Genomic DNA, 23,861 nt, shown 5'->3' on the forward strand with positions numbered 1-23,861 from the left:
TGAAAACCAGTTTGGAGTGCATGTGAAATGTATAAGATCAGATAATGGCCTTGAGTTTGACATGTCTGATTTTTTCAGCCAGAAGGGAATATTGCATCAAACCTCTTGCACCTACACTCCTCAGCAAAACAGCAGAGTAGAGAGGAAACATGCCCATCTATTGTCCACTGCTAGGGCACTTAGATTCCAAGCAGGCTTGCCAGAATTTTTTTGGGGTGAGTGTGTTTTACATGCGGCTTACATTATCAACAGATTGCCCTCTGCTGCCATCCATGATCAGATACCCTATCAGGTTTTGCTACACAACACTCCAACATATCAGCACTTAAGGGTATTTGGCTGTTTGGCATATGCTACCTCCTTAGGCCCTAAGTCAAAGTTTGATGCTAGAGCCAAGAGATGTATTTTCCTTGGATATCCTAATGGCACTAAGGGATATAAACTGTATGATCTACAATCCAAGGAGATGTTTGTTTCCAGGGATGTATCTTTCTATGAGCATATTTTCCCATTCCAACATACTGCAGATCCAGGGAAGAATTTTTCTCAGATAATACTTCCATCCATGACTGACATCCAAGATGAGCCTACTAATGGTCCACAAGTTCATCAACAGCCTAACAGCAGTCTTGAAGAAGCACACAGTCACTCTCTTAATGAGACCTTCAGACAGTCACCTGAAAAGACACACATTGACTCACTTGATCAGCCTCAACAACCTGCTGCCAGGAAATCCACCAGACATAAACAAGCTCCAGCCTATCTGAAGGATTATGTTTGTCATACCTCTGTGGTAAAAACTTCCCCTCATGATATCTCCAAAGTCATGAGCTATAATAGACTCTCACCTTCTTTTCATTCCTTTGCCATGAACATCACTTGCCACACTGAACCAAAGAACTATATTGAGGCAGTAAAGCATGAGTGTTGGAGAAATGCCATGGCAGATGAGATTGCAGCACTTGAAAGAAATAATACCTGGAAGTTGGTGGAATTGCCACCATCAAAGAAGCCTATAGGATGCAAGTGGGTGTATAAAATCAAACATAAAGCAGATGGCACTATTGAAAGGTACAAAGCAAGACTTGTAGCCAAGGGATACACACAAACACTTGGTATTGATTACTTAGATACCTTTAGTCCAGTGGCAAAGATGACTACTATCAGGACCTTATTGGCAGTGGCAGCAGCAAAAGATTGGCATCTTCACCAAATGGATGTCAACAATGCTTTCCTCCATGGAGATTTAGAAGAGGAGGTTTATATGCAACTCCCTCTTGGTTTTGCAGAAGGAAAGAATGGGCAGGTATGCAAACTAATCAAGTCCCTATATGGGTTAAAACAGGCTAGTAGGCAGTGGAATACCAAGCTATGCACAGCCTTGCAGAATCTGGGGTTCAAACAGACCACTCCTGATAATTCTTTGTTTGTTAGAGGTGAAGGAATATCATTTGTGGCCTTATTGGTCTATGTAGATGATATTATAATGGCTAGTGCAGATCTTAAACTGATTCAGCAGGTAAAGAAGCAGCTTGATGACAACTTTCAGATTAAAGATTTAGGCCCTCTTAAGTATTTTTTAGGCTTGGAAGTGGCCAGACAAAGGGAAGGCATCTCAATATCTCAAAGAAAGTATGCTCTTGAACTTCTTGATGACACAGGTTTTATGAATTGCAAACCAGTTTACAGTCCTACAGTTCCTTCACATAAGTTGAGTAAAGATGAAGGTGATCTACTTGATGATAACACACAATACAGAAGGATAGTTGGAAAACTCTTATATCTAACTATCACGAGGCCGGACATAAGCTTTGCTACACAACAACTATCACAATTTCTAGATAAGCCTACCAATCTACATCTACAAGCAGCTTACAGGGTCCTAAGATACATCAAGTGTGCTCCCGGTCAAGGGCTGTTTTTCCCAGCATCATCAGAGTTGCACCTGAAAGCTTTTTCTGATTCAGATTGGGGAGCTTGTGTGGACACTAGAAAGTCAGTCACTGGATACTGCATCTTCTTAGGTGAAGCCCTGATATCCTGGAAGTCCAAGAAGCAGGCCACGGTGTCCAAATCTTCCTCAGAGGCTGAATATAGAGCCTTGGCAGCAGCATCTTGTGAAGTGCAGTGGATACTATATCTGCTTGATGAATTTGGCATATGCCATAGTGCACCTGCATCTGTTTATTGTGACAGCAAGTCAGCAATAGCAATTGCTGAGAACCCCGTTTTCCATGAACGTACGAAGCACATCGAATTAGATTGCCACCTGATCAGAGAAAAGCTGCAGAAGGGGGTGATAAAGCTCTTTCATGTTACTTCTGAGAACCAGCTTGCAGATGTGCTCACTAAAACTCATTGTCCAAGATCATTCCAGAGTTATGTCTCCAAGCTTGGATTGTTCAATCTATACAATCCAGCTTGTGGGGGGCTTTCAGGGGACACAAATGAATGACACCTGGCAGCATATAGAAGATCCACCTCAACTGCCCTCAACTGACATCTGCTACTTTCTGTTTCTTTCCCTCTTTCTTTCTGTTTTCCTCTCCCTTCTTTGTATATAATAAGCTCCCAATTGTATACAGAACAGTTTTGATGATTAAGACAAAATAGATTCTTCTCTCCCCTTTTCATAGCAAAATATACAGAACAGTTATATTATTATTATGACTCACGGAATACAATACAATAATATTTAATTATGGTTATATTATTATTGTGCCTCACGGCCATTATATACTAACAGAACTTGAAAAGAAACTAATAATAATAATTATATAATAATAATATAAGTGGTAATAATAATATCTAAAAGTAATTAAGTGTTAATAATAATAGTAAGAATATTAACGTAAGAATTATAACATAGAATAAATCGTAATGATTAATAACTATAGTCTGGGATTAAATTTGGAATTGTCAGAAAAGATAAGCGACCAGCTCTGGTGAAATTAACTCTTAAATAATTATATATCGATTTAAATATTCGTAATATATTACAACAATTCCATTCTGTGCATCGCACAGGTGAAAATACTAGTTAATATATAACGTTATTATATGATCATTGCGTTGAATGTTAACATGCAATGTTAACTAAAATTTAAACCCAGAATTAATGGTTGCTCATATTATATTTATTATTATTATTATTATTATTATTATTATTATTTTAACTTTAAATAGCCATCGTAATTGTCTACCTATCTATCATTATTACATCTTATTATTTTTTTTGGTAGGATTATTACATCTTATTATGAAAAAATAATAAGTGTACTCTTATTAGAGCAATCAATGGGGAATTTTCATTAGACTTTTAGCATATGTTGAGGAAAGAGAAGCTTATATGGCAAATGTGAGAGTGTAAGAAGGTTACAATTAATTTATTTGAATGCCTCTTATCCCATGTTTTTTTATTTTTATTGAATGAAGTAAATGAAACGACAAATACTATATATATTTTTTAATATTCCAAAATTAATTTCTCAATTCAAACCCATAGTCAATTTAATTTCTATTTTTAAGAATTATATTATTTTAAAGAATAATTGCGTTTGATATTATTTTAAAGAAAAAAAAAACAAATAAAACGTGATATCCGAGTTTTAAAAAAATTACTCATTTTAAAATGACATGATTGGTCCTTAATGTGATATAGTATGATTATGTTGACCGTTATTATGAGTTGTCATCCCAAACTCAAAATCATAATCAATAATTACAATAACGTATTATCTTTAAACTCTAAATAAACTCAAATTTATCGTTTAATATATTATAAATGATAAATGATTACAATGAAAAAGTTGCACATTGCTAGCACAAATGATGCACAACAGGTGTGTATGTACAATTATTGGGTGATTGAAGTAATCGCTAACTAACAATCACTCCAATTATTAATATTAGTTTTTAAACTTTTTTATTACATCTTTTTAATATAACTTTATCCACTAATTAAAAAACTAATCAATGGAGTTGCCTTATAATCTTTATTTTCTTTTATATATATATATTCTTTTGGGTGTTGAAAATTTTGAGATTGTAAATTGATTAGTACAATTTGTTGCACTAATGACTTTACTTAATTTTATGACCTTTTATATGTATATAGTAAACATACAAAAGTCTAATCTCTGACCTTATTGTTATATTTAACAAATAACAACTACATAACTCTATCTTTGGCATTGAATTTAATATGAAAATTGCTAAACACACATCCTACACTTGCATTAACCATCAGAATCCCATCCATTTTATTGAAACTATTATTACATATTCTACACTGCTAATAACTGGATGGAGATATCATTGAGTTTTAAAAGGTTTATATGTTTTGACGTCGGAAGCGAGGCCCTGAATGGATCCAGCGGCGGCCACAAGGGAGACGAACAGGCAAGCCCAGCTCAGAATTTTCAGCCATGTCCACCTGAATGAATACTTGGGGATTTTGGCTTGAGCGATGTGCATTTCGATGGGGAAGTACACCGTCAACGGGTAAAACGAGGCGGCGCCGATCAACCCCAGGAAGTCATTGAAGAACGGAAAGATCATGGCCAACACCGATGTGACTATCACGTACGTTGTCCTCCATGTCAGCCGGAAAAAGTTGACCCTTAAAGCTCCCAAGCATGGAATTCTGATCGCGTATTCTGCCGTTATGAATTTGCTCTCCGGCCATTTTTCGCTGCTGCGTGACTCCACGAACCCGAAGATTGGCTGACAGAAAACCTGCGGAAATTAAACAAAGCCAAGAATCCTTCAGTATTTGCATATTCTGATGCTCTCATTGATCTGTGTGTTCAAGTAATCTTTGGAGTGAGAATGAGACATTATTATATTATATATGTTACTCTGTACCTGGTAAGCTCCGACGAGATGAATGGCAATGCAAACATTAGCGAAGTCGATCAACCAAAACGGCTCGTAGAAACCGAACCCAGTAAGGAAATTCCCAGGAGCATCATTCCCAAATGCAGCGTAGCCAAGGCAACCGCACATGATATAGAATAAGGTTGTCGTCGACACTCCCACACCGGATGCTTTCTTCATTACCTTGCTTTCCGGTGGGTGTGATCTCAAGGTATCCTGCACTCAAAACATGACTTTCTCAAGTAAGAATCAAACTCTACATATCCGTTTACCCATAATCTCAAAACTATGGTTACTATTTTTGTACATAAATAAATCACCCTTAATATGAAGGTGGCCCGACTAAACTTTGCCACCAATCAATCTGACTAAGATCGGAATAAAGATGGTGACAATACCAAAAAGGATGGCGGACATAAAAAGATGAAAGTGGGCTTTCACATCTACGTGAAAAGGCCTAGTCCATCTCTTCTGAAAAAAATTGTTTACAAAGGTAACTGACAAATTAAACCACTTTATTAAAATCACAGAATCTTTAAATCAAGACCACAAAAATCGACATCGCTACACTTGTAGTGATTAGTGGATTCAATTCACTCGAATAATCAAGTCACATATGTATTTTACTTAAAAATTAAGTCTTTAATTATTGAATCATAATTGCCCAAGAAACTGTGAAGTTCTTTCCACACGCAATTAAGTTTTCCAGAAGAGACAAGAAACCGACAACAATTTTGTTTGATTGTCCAGGATAAGACACGGACCCAATACGGGGCAATACACCATTCAAAACCATATATCCTTCCACGTTGTATTGCTCTTTATTCGTGCACCAAAAAAAGTCTACATCTAATCTAAGTTAAATCTGCCATTTAAAGATAATAATTCTGATTCTCATTCAATTATACTAGACCAATACTAACAAGAGTCTTTCGTAATAAACTCAAACTCAAATTTCCTATTTATAGCTACGTTACAACTCAAAGTCATCGGGTAGTTATTCCGTGTATGGATAAGTATGCATTTAATTTATACGATGATGTTTATGACGTATGAACTTGCCTGAATCTCAACGAGAACGGTGGAATAGGCGTAAGCAAACGCGATATCGCCGATGGCCTGGAAGGTTCTCCAAACTTTCTCTGCTCCTGACACGTCCACCCCAACCTGCACCCCTGTTAGGCTTGTCCTTACGTGGTGCGGTCCATGACCTATAATATTTGCTTTATTTTAACGTCACAAAAATACAAGATTCACAACAAATAATAATTAAATTATTGTCCTTTGAAATTTGGGTGGTTATCCAACAGGGTTACGTTTCCGGCCATGTGAACGCATTTTCTCAGATCAGATCCAAGAACACATAAATATATATATAGTGTACCTGCGACTTTGGCTATGGAGAGTCCGAGGCCAATGGAGGAGTAGGCGAAAGACATGACGGCGGCGAGTATAGACAGCCATGAGAGCTTATGGAAGTTTGGAATTTGGCTCAGAATTATCTGGATTATGGCGAAGACGATCATGAAGGGGTAGTTTGATATGCTGCAAGGAGAATCATGGCCCTCTTTGTGATAACAGTTGGACTTCTTCACAGCTCTGTTAGGAGTTAATTAGGACCGGACAACATTATTAGTCAATTATTGGACTTCACAGACAACCCATTATTGTCGTCATATGAATAATATAATCTAATTCATTTAGGCAACAATTTCAAAAACGTCATCTTTAAAAATGTATAATTTTTAAAGCTTCCTGACAGGTGAGAGACTGTGTTCATGTGATATCATATAATACTAGGAAAAAGAAAAAAAGTATGAGATTTTGTTCTCCTTTTGAAAAGCTTGAATTGGACGGTGCCGTTAAAAGTGACTGTAGAAAATGGATTCTTTTTTTCTGGATTTTTTTAGAGTTAGAACAAAAGAAGAGGGTTGGGAAATTTATTGTTAAAAAGTGAAATCTAAAAGGCAAGAATGGTTGGTAAATATGGAAAATAGTTGGGCGGTGGGGATTCTTTGGTTTGAATGCTTACACCATACTAATGGAAGCGGTGATGGTGTAACCGACAGTGACTCCGACAAGATTAGCGTACTGAGCAATCCCGCACAGCTGAACCTTCACGCCACCTGCGACGACAAGAAGCCAAACGGCGGCTTAGGAATTTGGCCGGAGAAATTCACGGCGACAAAATCATTTAAGGTATAGTTTTACGTACCCAAATGAGAACGGACGACGTCCATGTAGGTGTAGTTTCTCTTGCCGTCGACGGGGCCGGGAGAGCGGTAACAGTCGACGAGAAGGGTGGAGGTGAAGTAAGTGATGAAGGAGAACGTCATGAGGACGACCGGACCGGCGACCCAGCCGAGCTGAGCGATGGCCCAAGCTAAAGACAGCACTCCCGACCCAATCACGGCGGTGATGATGTGCGCGCTCGCCGTCAGCAGAGTCCCTTCAGTTCAAAAACAGACCGCCGGCCGGCCAACAAGTTAACAACATAGAACATGGGAACACAATAAATTTATGTATTATGTGTACGTTACGTACCAGTTCTCTTCTCTCTGCCATCGTCGTCGAAATTCTTCTGAATCTCCCCATTTTCCAGGGATTGATCCACATACATGGGGTCTTTTCCGACAGCCATTTGAGTTACCTCTACTCTTGAGTGTGTATTGTACTTCTCTCTCTATCTGTAGGAGACGGATTATGGAGCTAAGACCAGGCAGGATGCGGATATATATACTGGAAAAAAAGGGAACAAATGGCCTGCGGATAAACTAAAAAAAAATAGATATTTTAAACTCCCACCTAAAGTGTAGTTAGTAAGTGAACTGTCGACTGTTAATATCATTGTAATATTTAAAGATAGATGTACGAACTGCCAACTGTTGATATAATTGTAATATTTAAAAATGAATGTTCGAACTCCCAACTGTTGATATAATTGTAATATTTAAAGATAGATGTTCGAACTGCCAACTGTTAATATAATTGCATGTATCCGTAATACTTAAAGATGGATGTTTGAACTGCCAACTGTTGATATAATTGTAATATTTAAAGATGGATTTGTAGGTGTTAGTTGAAAAAATTAACATTTTGGGTCAGGTCAAAATATATTCAGATCATTTTAGTTCAATGAATTTGATATTTTATAAGCTCAAAATGAATAATGAAGAATGAAAAATTGACATTACAAGTCTACAACGTTCTCAGCACCATCGAAAAGTAACAAATTGATTTGATTTACTTCTTCATAGGTTTGAATATGATGAGTTAATGGGGTCTAGGATATAATTCACCAAGTTGAGAAACTGGGTTATATATATATATATATATATATATATATATATATATATATATATATATATATATATATATATATATATATATATAGGCTTTGGATCTGGTGCACCCCTCTAATTAGATGAGCCCATGAGGCCTAATAATACCCATTGATTAGATTCTCATCTATGGTTGAGATTAAAAGAAATATTTTCAGTTATTATCTATGGTAAGGTTAGATTAGTAATTTGGTTAGCTGATTTAATTAATGAATTAATTTAAAAGGAATATGAATCATCTTTTGATGCTTTTGAGGATGGAAATTAATAGATTCTATTAATAAAAAGATTAGATAACATATTTAACGTGAATAAGCTGGTGATAGTAGGAGCAGCAAGTTAGGACTTTCAGCAAATGGACATTGGCAGTCACGGTAAGTGCATATACACAGCATAGTCTGTGCGTTTTTTGGTTTTTCCAGTAATGGTTGAGATGTGAAAAGGGTCTGGGGGTGGTCGTTAGCATGCGTTCACACCCCGTGTGCGTACGGGTACACCTGCCTGTGCGTACATATATACTTCCACCGAGTTGTTTATATGTTGTTTTTGCTTTGCCTTGTACTGCTCAGTGCATGTGTACTTTTTTGTCCGTGCATGTTAGGTTGTTTTTGTTTTCGTCCGTGCATACTTCGTGTCGGTGCATATGCTGGTTTTTGTATAATGCTTATAACATATACGCCGTTCTACCTTACAAAAAACCTGCTCTATGTCCGTGATTTTGGTATTCTTTTGGTTTGTACCAATAAGTGCTTGAACGGTTCGAGTCTGTGCATATGATCGTTTTGAATATTGCTTATCAACTGGACGATGAAGGGGGGTGTCCGAGATTGGAACGTTGCGTTTTTTTTTATTAACAGGAGTTAGCATTTTAAGAAACGGGTCTGTGCATAATTCAATCTTATATATATATTATACATGTAAAAACGCACAAACCTTGGGCCTATGCACATACAATAATTTAAAATGCACGGACTACATAATATACTACATAGTGTAAATGCACAGACTACATATGTGTGTTATGCACATTTCCATCTACTCATGCAAATTTCAAAATTTAAATAACCATGCATTAACCAAAAAGCTGGGTAATGAACGGTAATAGAAAATTGTTGACCATAGAAATAATGCGTAATACCAAATTGGTCATCACAGGGGGCAAATTCACTTATATATATTATATACATGTATATACGCACAAACTGTTGTGGACCAATGCATAGACAACAAATTATAATAATATATGCATTAGTACACCTAAAAAAAGTGCATGTATGGAATGCGTTGTAGACGAAAGGTACGTGCATAGTTGTCACTTGATATCATGTGCGAAATTATATATATACTATACCCTATAAAAGCACAAACCACGTACACACCTAGAAAGCATAATAATGCACCTACCATACGGATATATATGCACAGACTTAATAAATAAATAAATAAATAAAAGAACACTAAAATCACATAATACAGACTAGAACTGGACATGCACATATAATATATCTGGTGCACAAAATATATATTCCCAAAAATGCACAAACCTTAAAACGAACGACCAATGAACCCAATGGTAGGATAAATGAAAAAGATGTTTAAAACACATTGCATCACCCTAAATAAACTTTATAAATGCAAACCAAAGATAGATAACACTGCAAACAAAGCATTGTACCTTTCCAAATTAAATCAGATCAAAATGTGAGAATGCAACACGCATATACTATATCCTAGAAAAGCACAAACGACATACACATCTACCAAGGCATATAGCGACATACTAATTAACGATCACAAATGCACAAACCACCACATCTAAAATGCACAAAAATGTGCATGGAATGGATGTTAACATGGATACAATGAAAGTAATTAAGGCTAACTAGAAATGCACTCGCATAGTCACTACTACGCACATACCCATTGTGCCACAACCCCTTACTATTCTTTCTTTGAAACAAAGCACTGAAGAATTAACGCAATCATGTTGTTAAAATTAAAATTACAAAACCACGATACTAAACAAAGCACAAAAATTAAAATTACAAAACCACGATACTAAATCTACACAATCATGTTTGAACATGTATAACGCAACTACATGATCCTCTATATGCACATACTAATCAGAACGCACATACTATATACCTACAATGCATGATGTTAATAGCAAATCAGAGTCTTCCTATATGCACATACTAATCAGAACGCACGTACTATATAACTACAATGCATTTTCCTATTACCCTAAAAACACCATGGTATTATTTAACTAAATCCTTTCAATGCACTCACACGCCTTTGCTACGCACATACCAAAGACTAAAAACACCGTGGTATTATTTTAATACCAAAAACATGTTTATAACACACTGAATATCAATATGCACATACCAGACCCTCTATATGCACAAACGATATAATAATCTATTAATAAGCTATGTCATATGAAAAATTTAAAGAAGTAACACATCCTAAATTACACAAGAATGGATCATAAATCAAAGTATACCTACTACGGTGAATCATTGATATGCAATTTGTACATTATTGAACGTTTAAATAACACACTACACTATATTACAAAACCAAGCATTACATTACAAACCCAAGCATACTCTGAGACAGAGATACGCATTGACCCACCCACATCGGGCGCCGGCCGATCGGCTTGGGGCACTTCAACTGTTGTTGTAGCTCATTAGCAAAAGCAGCAACTCATATCGCCTATTCACCTCTCATCATCTGGGAATGGGGACACAATACAAAAACCGTGTGATGAATTAGGATTTGAAAGAGATTTTCATCAGCATTAAGATAGTGTTTGTTTCGCGGGTTTAGAGCCCGGGAATGAGAATAAATGCATCTCAACAGGAATGTTACCTTAAAGATATCTCCAAACATCCCCTGCAGTGGACTCTGGCGTCGTAATCCATAAAACTTCTCAGCTATTTCATCTAACAACTACACAGCCATCAAGATATCTTTAATGAAAAGAAGCAAAAGAATTTAACAGATTTAAAATTTTACAAGCAATTTTATGTTTCATTCTTCCTGTTTTACCATTCACTCAAATAACATCCATAATATAAACTACCTAAAGCTAGAATTTATAACAATTAACAGAACGCACGTACTATATACCTAAAATGCATTTAATGAAAAGAAGCAAAAGAACTTAACAGATTTAAAATTTTACAAGCAGTTTTATGTTTCATTCTTCCTGTTTTACCATTCACTCAAATAACATCCATAATATAAACTACCTAAAGCTAGAATTTATAACAATTAACAGAACGCACGTACTATATACATAAAATGCATTTAATGAAAAGAAGCAAAAGAACTTAACAGATTTAAAATTTTACAAGCAGTTTTATGTTTCATTCTTCCTGTTTTACCATTCACTCAAATAACATCCATAATATAAACTACCTAAAGCTAGAATTTATAACAATTAACAGAGAGCACAAAAACAAAAAAAAAAAAAACAAAAAAAAAAAAAAAAGGCTGGCGGATAACACTTTTCTGCCGGAAAAATCAACACAATCACACACATGAAATCTCCAACCCTAACACGCAACTACCCAGTACCCCCTCCCATTCCCCGCCTCCCAATAACAGAATTTCGCAGGAAAATCGCCATCATCAACCACATGCAACAGACCCTTAACATCCAAATGTGAATTGCTTGGCTACAGAACCACAAAACTCCCAAAAACCCCCATTGTTATACTAACATATGATTATCCGAAAAAAAAAAGAAACTAAATACTAACACAAATCCTAAACTATTACCCCTAACAGCCCGCATCCCCAGTTCCCCACCCCCTTCCCGCCACCCATAGTCGGCGGTCGAAACAGTGCATGCGCCGTACCACAGAAAACAAACACAATATCCCCCGAACCGGAGGCACACACCAAAAACACCCGAAATTGGAAAAAACAGTAGCAAAAATAGGGGGATTGAGATTACCTTGAATGGGAACACCGTTGGACATCCGATGCCTCTTCGATCGGCGGACAGTAGACCCGTCCATGTTGAACGCCTGAGATGTGATGGAGAGGGAGAGTGAGAGTTCAGATGGAGAAAGTGATAGAGAGGGAGAGTGAGAGTTCTGATGGAGAGGGAGAGTGAGAGTTCTGATGGAGAGGGAGAGTGATGATGGTGTCTCACGCAGAAGACGAAGTATGCGTGATAAGAGTCAGAAGATGCGCTTTTTACCGAGGCAAAAATTAAATACCCGTTATAATTACAGCAATCCCTGAAATTACTCAATAGTCCCTAATGTACTCTCAATTGATGATGCACGTGGCAAAAAGCCAAACTAATCTGGACCATTCATCTAACATATTTAAGGGTCATAAAAGGTGCTCACGAGCTCATCTGTCAAGGGGGTGTGCACCTGATCCAAAATCTATATATATATATATATATATATATATATATATATGTGTGTGTGTGTGTGTGTGTGTGTGTGTGTGTGTGTGTGTGTGTGTGTGTGTGTGTGTGTGTGTGTGTGTGTGTGTGTGATTTTAAGGAAAGTGCAAGCTAAGACCTTAGATTTTTCATATTATTACTATAACTCAATTTTTTTAAAAATACATGTCATATTAAATTTTTTTTACAGATCTAACACGTCTGCTATGTTAAAGAGTTCGGGATCCATCTTTCTTTGAGCGAGAGGAAACCATGCATGCCAAGATACTATATAAATAGAAAGTTCCTGACAAACTTAAAATCAAGAATAATGACAATTTGGGTGAAACAAAACAAAACCTTGAACTACCAAGCATACTAATTACTAAGAAAGGTCTTGAGGGTGTGTGATTAGTGATGTTTTTAGGCTTTAAGTGAAGTTAGCTAGGAAGGTGTTGCATTCAATCAACTTATCAACCGAGGAACTAATATGCACCCTTGAACGTGCATTTCATATGTTGTGTGGGGTGGTGGCGCTCAGAGGACCGCCGCCGTACACCCCCCCCCCCCCCCCACGACCCACCTCTTCTTACAAGGGTCCCCCATTTTGATGCGTTTGGTCCAAACCACTCAATCAAAGTGAAACTGATCTTTATGCTGACCAAATTTCAATAGAAATTGGGTACTTGTAACAGTAGGGTACCCCAACTTATTTGGTTTTCTTGGCCCCATATATACGCGATATCAGTTATTCATTATTTATGTGTGTTTCTAATTAGAGAAATTTTATTTTAATGAAAATAAATTTATATATCAAATTAGTCAAACGCGAGACATACCTTCACTTAATACCTTATAGTGAAGAAAAAAAAAATTAGCGTTTTCATTTATTTAATGGTGCGGGGCATGGCATATATGTTGTTCTGTCAGTACAATGGTCCCTTAATAAGGCATCATATATATGTTGCGTGAAACTTTGGGATTGTAATTATTTATCATAGAGTATACGATTCTTTAATCATTTAAGTATTTTTCTAATTTTCAGATTAATCTCCTTTAAGATTCTAACTTGAACCACTTTTCAAGTAACAGTCAAATCTTACATCTTAATCCGTGGTAAAAGGAAAAAACTTTTAGGTTTGTTCATGAGGGTGCATTATATTTTGGGTGTAGAAAAATACTATTCAAAATTTCAAATGTGTGTATTAAGTAAACTTAACTCCTGTTTAATAGTTTACAAATTACACATGAGAAATAAATCACATTAAGAAGATTTTGTGTAACAGACTCAAACGAAAAGATATTGACAAAACTCAAACAGGTAATATTTTAATACGAATTGAAAATCATGTTTTATCCACTCGGTCATCACTCCTTTCAGAGCCTTGGCTGCATTATTAATTGTATTAGCCGCTATCATGTGTAGGTTTATTTCTTAAAAAAACAGGCAAAAAGTTGCATTGATATGATGCATGAGCAATTGTACATTGAATGAAGAAATATAGAAAATATCCTTCAACTTAGGCACCATTAGTGGGGAAAATAGTTTGCCAAGATATTGGTAACTTTTTTAAAAAGCAAGAATATCAAAGGTTCATTAACTATATAGTTTAATATATAATCAAGCGTTCTGAACTTAAAATTATTATATTACCACTTTGACAAGGGTTTGAGGATTCATTAACTATAGTAATTTTATTAGTTCATTAACTATAGCACGTGTAATAGTTATTTTAGTTCTTAGCTATTTGACAGGCAAAAAGTTATTTGACTAGTTTCTCATGTTACCTTCTAAAGTTATGTTACCACTAAATAATTAGAAACGAAAATAGCTATTGCCTAATAACGAAGTTGTTAATCTTCTTCTTCTTCTTTTTATAACTTAGGTATTTCAACTTTGCTAGACTATATCTTGAACACCATGAACTTACCTCTTAAGCCCATGAAATTAAAAGGTAAATTGAGCATGTCCAACTTTGAGACCCACACTCGATTGTACACTTATATGCATAAAAATTCCAAACCCTTAAAGCAACTCCAATAAGGAGGTTGTACACAGATTTTGAGAGAAAAATGTGTGAATTGGAAGAGAAAAGAGAGAGAGGGAAGTGTATTGCAAGAGGTTGGGGGGTCCTTTGTCCCTTGTGTGGGCCCAACAAAAAAAAAAAAAAAAGCAAGCAGAAATTAGGCGTGAGCTGCACATTCGCGCCCAGTCGGGCGCGTGCAATGCACGTGCCCGCTGGCCGCTGAGTGCGTTTCAAGTTTTTTTTTTTCTTTTTGTTTACATTTTGTTTTTTGTTTTTTGTTTTTTTTTTTAACCTCTTTCTCTCATTTTCTCTTTCCTAATCACACCTACAAAAACTCCTCAAATAACACATCAAAATCTCCACTATTGAGGATGCCCTTACACCAATCGAATTTGGGAGCCCAACTCCAACCCTAGCTAACTAGGAAACCCAACTCCAAATTATCAATGGTGAGGTTCGAATCCACCCTGCCGCTGAAAACGAGCCTAAAGTGCAACACCCAAAAAAAAAAAAAAAAAAAAAAAAAAAAAAAAAAAACATTCTTCTTTCAAAAATGATGTTTTGTGCGAGTATAAGTGCAAGGCATGGCATGGTCCTCCATCCCTAATTAACTATTCCTGACGATATGCTACTCTATCTCTATATATGTGATTAATTCCTGCAAAAGTATTCCATACTCCATAGTACATAACTTTTGTATGAATTTCCTCTATATTTGGTCGTTGTGATAGATGCATTACCATACCAAGTACTGGCAACAACACGTGCAGGCTTAGCTTTACTGCAAATAAACAGGCAAAAATGGCATATATATAAATGCATTAAGATATTTTTATATTGGGAATTTCGCTAAAACGACGTTTGTGGAAAAGTGCAAAATCATGGCCCTCCATCCCGTTCGATCTTACAGTACTAAAGCAAAACCTTAGTGGTGAACATCAATTTCTCCGAAGACAATAATATACATATATATCACCTGTAATAATGGTGGAATGCATCATTTTCAAGCAATTCTTTGCCTTTGATTATATCCATGTTGATTTTCTCTATTATATTTAACTGCATATATTAATGACCTACATGTGTATAATGCTTGCTCAGTTGCTCCTGCTAAACTGACAAAAAGTGGCATTGATGCATGGGCATTGGCTGATGATGAAATCTCCAAAATTTTCTTCTTATTATCAGACCACTGCACTGCACGCCGCCATTAGTGGGAAAACTGTAAACTAAGATATACATCTCATGGATATTATATACATATATGTAGGGAAAACTTTTACTTAGTTGATCGGTACTATTGTCTTTTGTATTCAAACCTTTTGAAGATTATAAGAAGGTAAACTAGTTTACCTGGTTCACAGCTAACTGTTCAAATTAAACTAAAAAGTTCAATAATAGGCCACTCGATCTAGTTAACCGGGAGTCAAATTTAGAACGAACTTTATGGTTACTAATCCAACAGTACAATCAGACCAACCTGGATGGGTTACCCCAACTAATTTTTATGCACTTTTATTTTTAACTAGTAAAACTCCAAAAAAAAAAAAAAAAAAAAAAAAAAAAAGTGTAAAAAGTACTGATGATGTCATTTACACTTTCAAATTTTATTATTTATTTTAATGATGTTTTGGTGTAAAAGTGAAAGACATGGCCCTCCAAGCCAAGTTGGAGGCAGACTTTGTTGGAGAGTCTTTCACTAACTATCTTAGTGGCAGCACAAGATAACTTCTAATCTCCCAAGAATCATTTCTCTTTTTAATAGACTATCTAAAAATTATACTACGATGATTTTGCACGGATTGCCTTTGTGACAACTTGGATCGAAGAAGAATTTTATATTTGACTTCTTCAAAGCTAGGTAGCTAGATGCATGAACGAATGGCCACATAATATCAGTGTTTGGCAAGACTCGTATATATCTAGAAACATGCCACGTTCCCTTAACTTAATTGCCCTTAATTACGACAATTTAAACAACTTAGATCGTTAATAAACGAACTGTTATTGTCGAAACCTTTATTTTTATATATATGTGTGCGCGAGAATCCGATCAATTATAGTGTTTATTTTGAGAATGCTAACAACTCTATATTCCGTCTACACCACGTAGCTAGCTAGGTTTCACACGAGGCAATTCGATATTGGTCTGGGCGGGAAGATTATTTAACAATAATGCTTGTCTCTATCCTTCCTGCCCAGAAATTTCTTTACTGGCGGCTTCGATTTTTTTCATTTCCAGGCCTACTCGCACTTTTTGACAAAACGTGTTACACAACGTTGATAACACGGAGCACCACTTAAGATTGTTTAGTGGTCGGGATGATAGAATATGTCAAGTGGCACGGACAGTTTACTTGAGTTTGACTCTGGGCAACAGCCCTAGTGTATACAGTATACTGACCGAGTTTATACATACAGGTGATACGACTTATTTGATGTACCAAGAGTCAAGTTCAAAAATTATTATGAGGTTTCAGTTAAATTCATTTTTGAAGAAAATTTTACATCCAAGAAGTTTTTGTAAGATTTTCCTACGGAATATTGTTATATATTAAAGTTATTAATTATATAATGCAAGTTGACTAGGGTTAATAGGTAATTTGGTTGAATTGATCGAATGACTGGGGGTGGTCTGTTCAGAAACTCTATGTCTATATATAAAGCCTATATTGATGAAATATACAATAATATATAGCACATACAATTTATGGTACTCATACTTCCGTCTAGTTTAATTTTTCGTTGCATAGTTTTAATTGCTTGTTTCTCGTAATTAAGTCTTTAGTTCAACAATGGAGGTATTTCGGCATCTAATATTGCTTCTACTTCTATTGCTAGGAGGTCCGATTTCTCGTATTTAAGACAGTTCAACGATGTATAAGAAGTGTTAAATTAATACTTCATCCTTTCCATTTTATGTGTCTGGTTCGGGTAACGATGTTTGACTGAAGTTATTTTTAATTCAATTTTTTTATAATATTAAATTTAGTATTAGTATACAAAATTTATATATTTATAAACTACATTAAAAGTATTATTAAACACACAAAAATTAAATTTAAAATAAACAAAAAATACTAAAAAAATAAATAAAAAAGAAAAAATTGATTTGACAAAAATATGACAGATAAAATGAGATAGACCCAGTTCAATTTTATTATGTAATTGAGTGTATTGAATAGCTTTGAATTAACACGTACTATGTGGTTTTGACTTTTCAACTTGTCTACCTGAGAGACAGTGAGAGGAATGGGCGGTTTGGAACGGAGTAGACTGGAGAGCTATACAAGTCAAACAACAATTGAAGAGAGACGATTCCAGGGGAGTAATACAACACGGCGTGTTAATACGAGTAGTATGTATTAACAAGTTATATTCTTTTTTCATTCTTTTTGCCAAGGATCTTGTGGTCAACTGACACTAAGTCGCTCTTGTACGTGGGAGATTATGGGTTAGGGGTTTGAGCCTCAATAAAGGCGAAAGAAAGTAGTTATGAACAGATATTACATTGTATTTTAACATCTACTTTTATCTCATTTAATGTTGGTTTTCGACCGACGTCGTAAATAATGAGATACGACGTCGGTTAAAAAATCAATCACTAAACGACACGTAATAAATAGAATCTCCCCTTTAAACCCTCCAAACATTTCCCTTTCAGAGTCATGTACTCTTGTTTTTGGTTGTCAGCCAAACATGGCCCATGCCATGTCCAACATGGAGATTAAACCATGAAAACATGGATGGATATGATATATAGAATGTAATAATAATGAGTATATATGAAGAGACAAAACATGCATACTATGTGGTACCTAACAGGCCAGCGGTCTTCTTCGATCTCCAGAATCTTGCGGTCACGGGTCACTCTTGGTTCCCACCCCCTACCCCCCCAACCTTGTCCTTCTCAAAGCCTACCTTCCATGACCAACATTATTGACAGTGGAAGACTCTTTTGCATTGACCAAACCGCCCTCTCTCATCTAATTATATTACTGCCATCCATCTCCAATTATTACTTCAATAATAAATCTTCCATATATTAATCAATGAGAAAAAAGGTAGTCATTTTAGTCCTGCGACTTTAGTTCCTGGAGCAATAAAATTGTTAAATTTTATTAGGGTTTTTACTTAGTACATAAATATTTTAGTATTATTTTATTTTCATCTATAAAATAGAAAACTTGATTTTAACATGTGCATGTATGTAGAGAGAGAGGAAATTAGAGACCACGTATTATTGCATATGAAGAGGAAAAAAATTAAGACATAAGGTTACCCACTTTTAGTTTTGCAAATTATAATGATTTTGTTACTTTGTATACTAAATTTATACGGAGTAACTTTTTAAAAAAATTATGAGACATATTACACTAGTAAAAAATTAAAAACTAACAATTAATAAAGAATAATTAAGGGACTAAAAATAGAATTTCTCTTAAATCAACCTACATCTCTACATATAAATCAAACCCACCCTACTGCTTTTTGACCTTAAACTCCAAAATTTTGAATTCAATATTGTTTTAATGACTTTGTTTGTTGGGTGATGAAAAAACCACACAGAAGAGGAGAGGAAAAAGAATCTCAAGTTATGTACAACGTACTTAGTTTTAAAGACTTGAAGAAAAGAAAAAAATTAGTACATATAAATTATTTCAAGTATGAACTATTAGTCAAACATTCAAAGTTATATAAAAAAAAATGTTCTCAATATTTATTCTTAAAATCATATTTAAAGAAAACCAAACCCTCACCGAATGAGGATTGACATGACAATATGGATCCCATAGGCCATAGTATAAGCTCAATTATTAGTGATGTCTAATCTATTAATATAACCTAACAAAGTAACAACTATACGCTCTAACAATTAGTCTAAAAAATTATTTCTTTTTCTAGAAAATTATTAAATTAATATTTTAAAGTAGATAAGTCTAAGGCTGTCGTATTCTTGTACTGTTTATTCTTGGTCGAAATATCAGACATACTTTACCCAAACGAGTCCCATCCCAGAAACACTATTCAAAAGTGACTGATTGCTTTCCTTTGACTAAGCTTTGCCTCAATTCCTGAATGCTTTTCCATTATGCTTTCACACTTCACATTTATGGATGCCATACGTAACGCATCTATTTAATGACGACGTAATTATTTAATTTTTACGGTTTTAATTTGCTTCAAACCCTTGTTGTCGCCTTATTTCCTGAGGCGCGTGGCATCTTAATTGACTGAATTTCTTATGTTTTTATTCTCGCCGGGTTTTTTTTCGAGCCCTGGGTATGCAAAAATACTATCCCCAAAAGCAAAATAATTTTATTGGTTTTTTATTAATTGGATGGTTGGCCAGTACAATTCAGGGTATATGGCAAAAATAATAAAATAAATTATTGGGTTGACAAGCCTTTAGTCCTATATAATTATATTAATGAGTTAATTATCGAAATGGTCCCTTGACTATAGCGAAATTACTAATTTAGTCCTTGATTATTTTTTTGACCAATTAAGTCCCTCAACTTTAAAAATCTTAATCAATTTGGTCCTCAGTTTGTTTGACCGTTAGTCAATCGTTAACTTGGGACCAAATTGATAATTTGCTATAGTCAAGGGACCATTTTGGTAATTAACTTTAATGGTGGGCAATTCGGTTCAGTTTTCTCGAACCGTACAAAACTAGTTAGATTCGGTAATATAACGAACAACCGAACGGTAATAGATTTTTGTATACCAAACGGTTCGATAAAAACTCGAACCGAACTGGATTTGTTCGGTAAAAATCGAACCGAACCGAATACTGTTTGAACTTTGGATTGCTATTTTGTTATATATTAGACTTCGGATATGGACTATGTAAACACCATCACACATAATATATAACTTTTGATAACAAACCATAAAGAAATCAAATAAAACATTTACGAGAGATACCCGTGAAAATATGAGCTAAACGGCATAGCAAGCATTATGGGACTTGGATTTACTTTTTATTTTATTTTATTTTATTTATTTATTTATTTATTATTAGTATTATTATTATATTTTTTAAAAAAATCAAACGGTATTCGGTTCAGTTCAATTTTTTAGCGAACAATTCGGATCGGTTTTTTATTGAACCGTTCGGTATACAAGAATCCAATACCGTTCGGTTGTTCGGTATATTACCGAACCAAATTAGTTCAGTTCAATTTGATACGGTTCAGTTCGAGAAAACTAAACTGAATTGATCATCCCTAAAGATAATTACCAAAATGGTCCCTTGACTATTGCAAAATTATCAATTTGGTCCCAAATTAACAGTTGACTAACGGTCACACAAACGGAGGACCAAATTGGTTAAGATTTTTAAAGTTGAAGGACTTAATTGGTTAAAAAAAATAGTCAAGGACCAAATTGGTAATTTCACTATAGTCAATGGACCATTTCGGTAATTAACTCTTACTTAATTAGTATTTAAGTATATATGATTCTTAATTGTGATAATTGACTTTGCTGTTTATATAATTTATTTATTATTATTAATAAAGCAAGTCAGAAAAGTAATGTTGAATCAATAGTTAATCCTATTTAGTTTTGAAAATAGCCTAAATTGAAATGATTTTTAAAATGTTATTAATTTCTAAAACCTTATTAATCTTTTTTTTTTGTTCAAAAAAAATCAATTAATCAATGCACGAATACAGTGAGGAGGGAATCAACCCAAATACAAAAGCCAGTGTACGTTTGAATGGGCACCTTGGGCTAAATTAAAGTATGAACCTGCACATTTACTGAATGGCAAAAGTCTGGAAATTAGATAGCATTAAACAACTATCCCCAATTATGGTGTTAGCGTATGACAAATCTGTGGGAGAGTCGTTGAAGAGCTAACAGACCTATTGACCATCAGTCGGGTGGAGTTTGAATGATTACCAATATTGATGTTTGGTTGTATATAATCCTATAATTGGAATAAATGTTATAAAAATACAAAAATAAAAAATAAGGTAGTATAATGACATCCAAAGCATCAATATGAACCAAAAAAAAATCAAAATAAAAATCTAAAAGTACTAATTCAAACTTAAAAATTAGATTACCAATAAGGGAATATATGATACCCTTTTTTTTTTTTAATTATGATTTTAAATTAAAGAGATAATCAAATCTCATAATTGTGTTTTAAAAAATTGTCAACTAAACACTAATTATGATTTTGATTCTCATTCCTAGTGTGCAAACTCATGAACCAAAACACACTTATTTTGACCAATAAATAGTAAACAAGACAGGTAAGATGAGATAGATATATAGAGAGTAAGATGTTTAGGTATGCATTATATCATTTTGCGACGGACCAAATAGACGTGAATTTGGCAACCACATGGTAGTATTTAATGATTTTATTCAACGTTTTGAATAATTAAGGTTTAGAATTTTCCATATTTTACGTACATCCTTTATATTCCTACACACCCCATTAAGCCTTGCACCCCATAATATAACTACAGAATTGAAAGCAGTACGGAGAAGTTGGAACTGATCAGAGGAGAATCATAACCTACAACGACCACGAAACTAGGTTTAACAAATAGTCCAACAATAATCATCACTCGTTAGGTAATGATTTGACCTTTATATCCTTAACCTAATACCATGACCTCAACGTTTCTGAAGATAATCTACTCGACAGGAGAGCTTTCTCATTCAGGAGTTTTTAGTAATATAATGCGGATGAGAGATGAGCAATATAATGAGAATTAAAGACGAGGATGGTTCAATTAAGATTCTTGTGCGCACCGACATTTGGCCATGTCCACTAAATTTATTGAGTCACTATATGATTTACATCCTCCCAAATACTCTGTCGGGTCGGGATGTGGGACCCTTAGGGTTGGGGATTCAGTCTTTTGGGAGATGATGGTTTAATTAAATGAAATTTTTTGTCAACATAAAAAAAAACAGTGAAATTAGGGGATTTAGTATTACAACCAAAAATTATGAAGAATTAATAGATAAGAACAATTATACTTTTGATATATTTTTTTAAAGGGTTTATGGTTTAGGCCGGTTTAGAGATGAGTTATTCTTGAGAATTTTAGGGTTTTATCATGATAATGATTAATGAATCTTTTATTTATATTTGTTCTAGTAGGCCTCGCGTTGAAATAAAATAACACGCTTGACGCGTGTTCTGTGCAACCCGCGCGCCCAATATGGCGCATGCAGTGGATGCGCCATGCTAGGCACGTCTAGCGACTTGTTTTTCTTTTTTTAAACAAAAAATAATTTGTCAGATCTGTTTTTTTTTTTTTTCTTTATTTTCTCCCTCCTCTCTCTCCTACTTGCTCATATAAATTTGTGAAAAACTATACTACTGTGATTGCTCTAATGGACTTAACCTACTCAAACCTCCAATCTTGCAGTTGTATTAGAAGGTTGCTTTACCAACTGCAACAAGTTACTACTGCATTATATATATAAGAAAAATAATTTTATAGTAGTATTTGTGTGTGTTTAGTTTAAATTGTCACATTTACAAGTATAATATTACATCACCTAAAAATTTAGAGGATGCAATGTTATAACAAGGAATGCAACAAAAACATTATACTGCATAATAAATTTTTATTAATCTTCTAATACATTCGAGAATCTTACAGTCCAACAACAATCAAATAAAAACACATAACAACATATTAAGTAATCAAATATATCATTACAATTAGAATATTTCATGTACGGACAATATCAAACCAACTATAACGAATCACAATAATATATTTCATAGTTATCATGATTAAATGTCAATAAAAATGTGAAATCTGTCCGCCGCACTCAGAATATGCCTCTAGCAACTAAATCAAGATTTATTATTACTTTTTTTTTTTTTTTAAAGTGCAACATTTGTCATTTTGCATGTGATTGTCATTAGGAGTATTCGATTTTATGGAGGAGAGATAATGCCGCATAGAATTCCAGGTAGCTTCGTCAAGCTAAGATGGTTTTTTTTTTTTTTTTTTTTTTTTTTTTTTAAATGGAATAGAATATTTATTACTTTTTTATTTTTTTAAATCGTAATTTTTCCCTTTTAAAAAAAATCACAATATATATATTTTTAAACACGTACTCATGATTATATTCTTTATAAGGTAGTATATGTTTTATATCTTTTTTCATTTTTTTTAGCCCAATAATCAATTACTCCATCACTGG

At 34.5% G+C, this 23,861-nt stretch overlaps 1 protein-coding gene across 2 annotated transcripts in view; it reads right to left on the bottom strand.

Moving 5' to 3' along the window:
- LOC109170037 (amino acid permease 6-like) overlaps positions 1 to 7,595 on the bottom strand; it is a 35,339-nt gene extending 27,744 nt beyond the window's left edge. The window contains exons 1-7 of one of the 2 annotated variants that reach the window (XM_019318968.1): positions 7,423 to 7,595; positions 7,094 to 7,327; positions 6,911 to 7,004; positions 6,263 to 6,477; positions 5,941 to 6,089; positions 4,867 to 5,094; positions 4,183 to 4,737 (exon numbers count right to left, since the gene is read on the bottom strand). In XM_019318968.1, the coding sequence (XP_019174513.1) occupies positions 4,315 to 4,737; positions 4,867 to 5,094; positions 5,941 to 6,089; positions 6,263 to 6,477; positions 6,911 to 7,004; positions 7,094 to 7,327; positions 7,423 to 7,519 (1,440 nt within the window). In that variant the 5' untranslated portion in view covers positions 7,520 to 7,595 and the 3' untranslated portion in view covers positions 4,183 to 4,314. Of the gene's footprint in view, positions 1 to 4,182; positions 4,738 to 4,804; positions 5,095 to 5,940; positions 6,090 to 6,262; positions 6,478 to 6,910; positions 7,005 to 7,093; positions 7,328 to 7,422 lie in introns of those variants that run through there. The other variant, XM_019318969.1, reaches the window with a different exon arrangement.
- Between the last annotated feature and the right edge of the window lie 16,266 nt (positions 7,596 to 23,861).

Source organism: Ipomoea nil, unplaced genomic scaffold (assembly GCF_001879475.1).
Source record: "Ipomoea nil cultivar Tokyo-kokei standard unplaced genomic scaffold, Asagao_1.1 scaffold3321, whole genome shotgun sequence".
NCBI lineage: Eukaryota > Viridiplantae > Streptophyta > Magnoliopsida > Solanales > Convolvulaceae > Ipomoea > Ipomoea nil.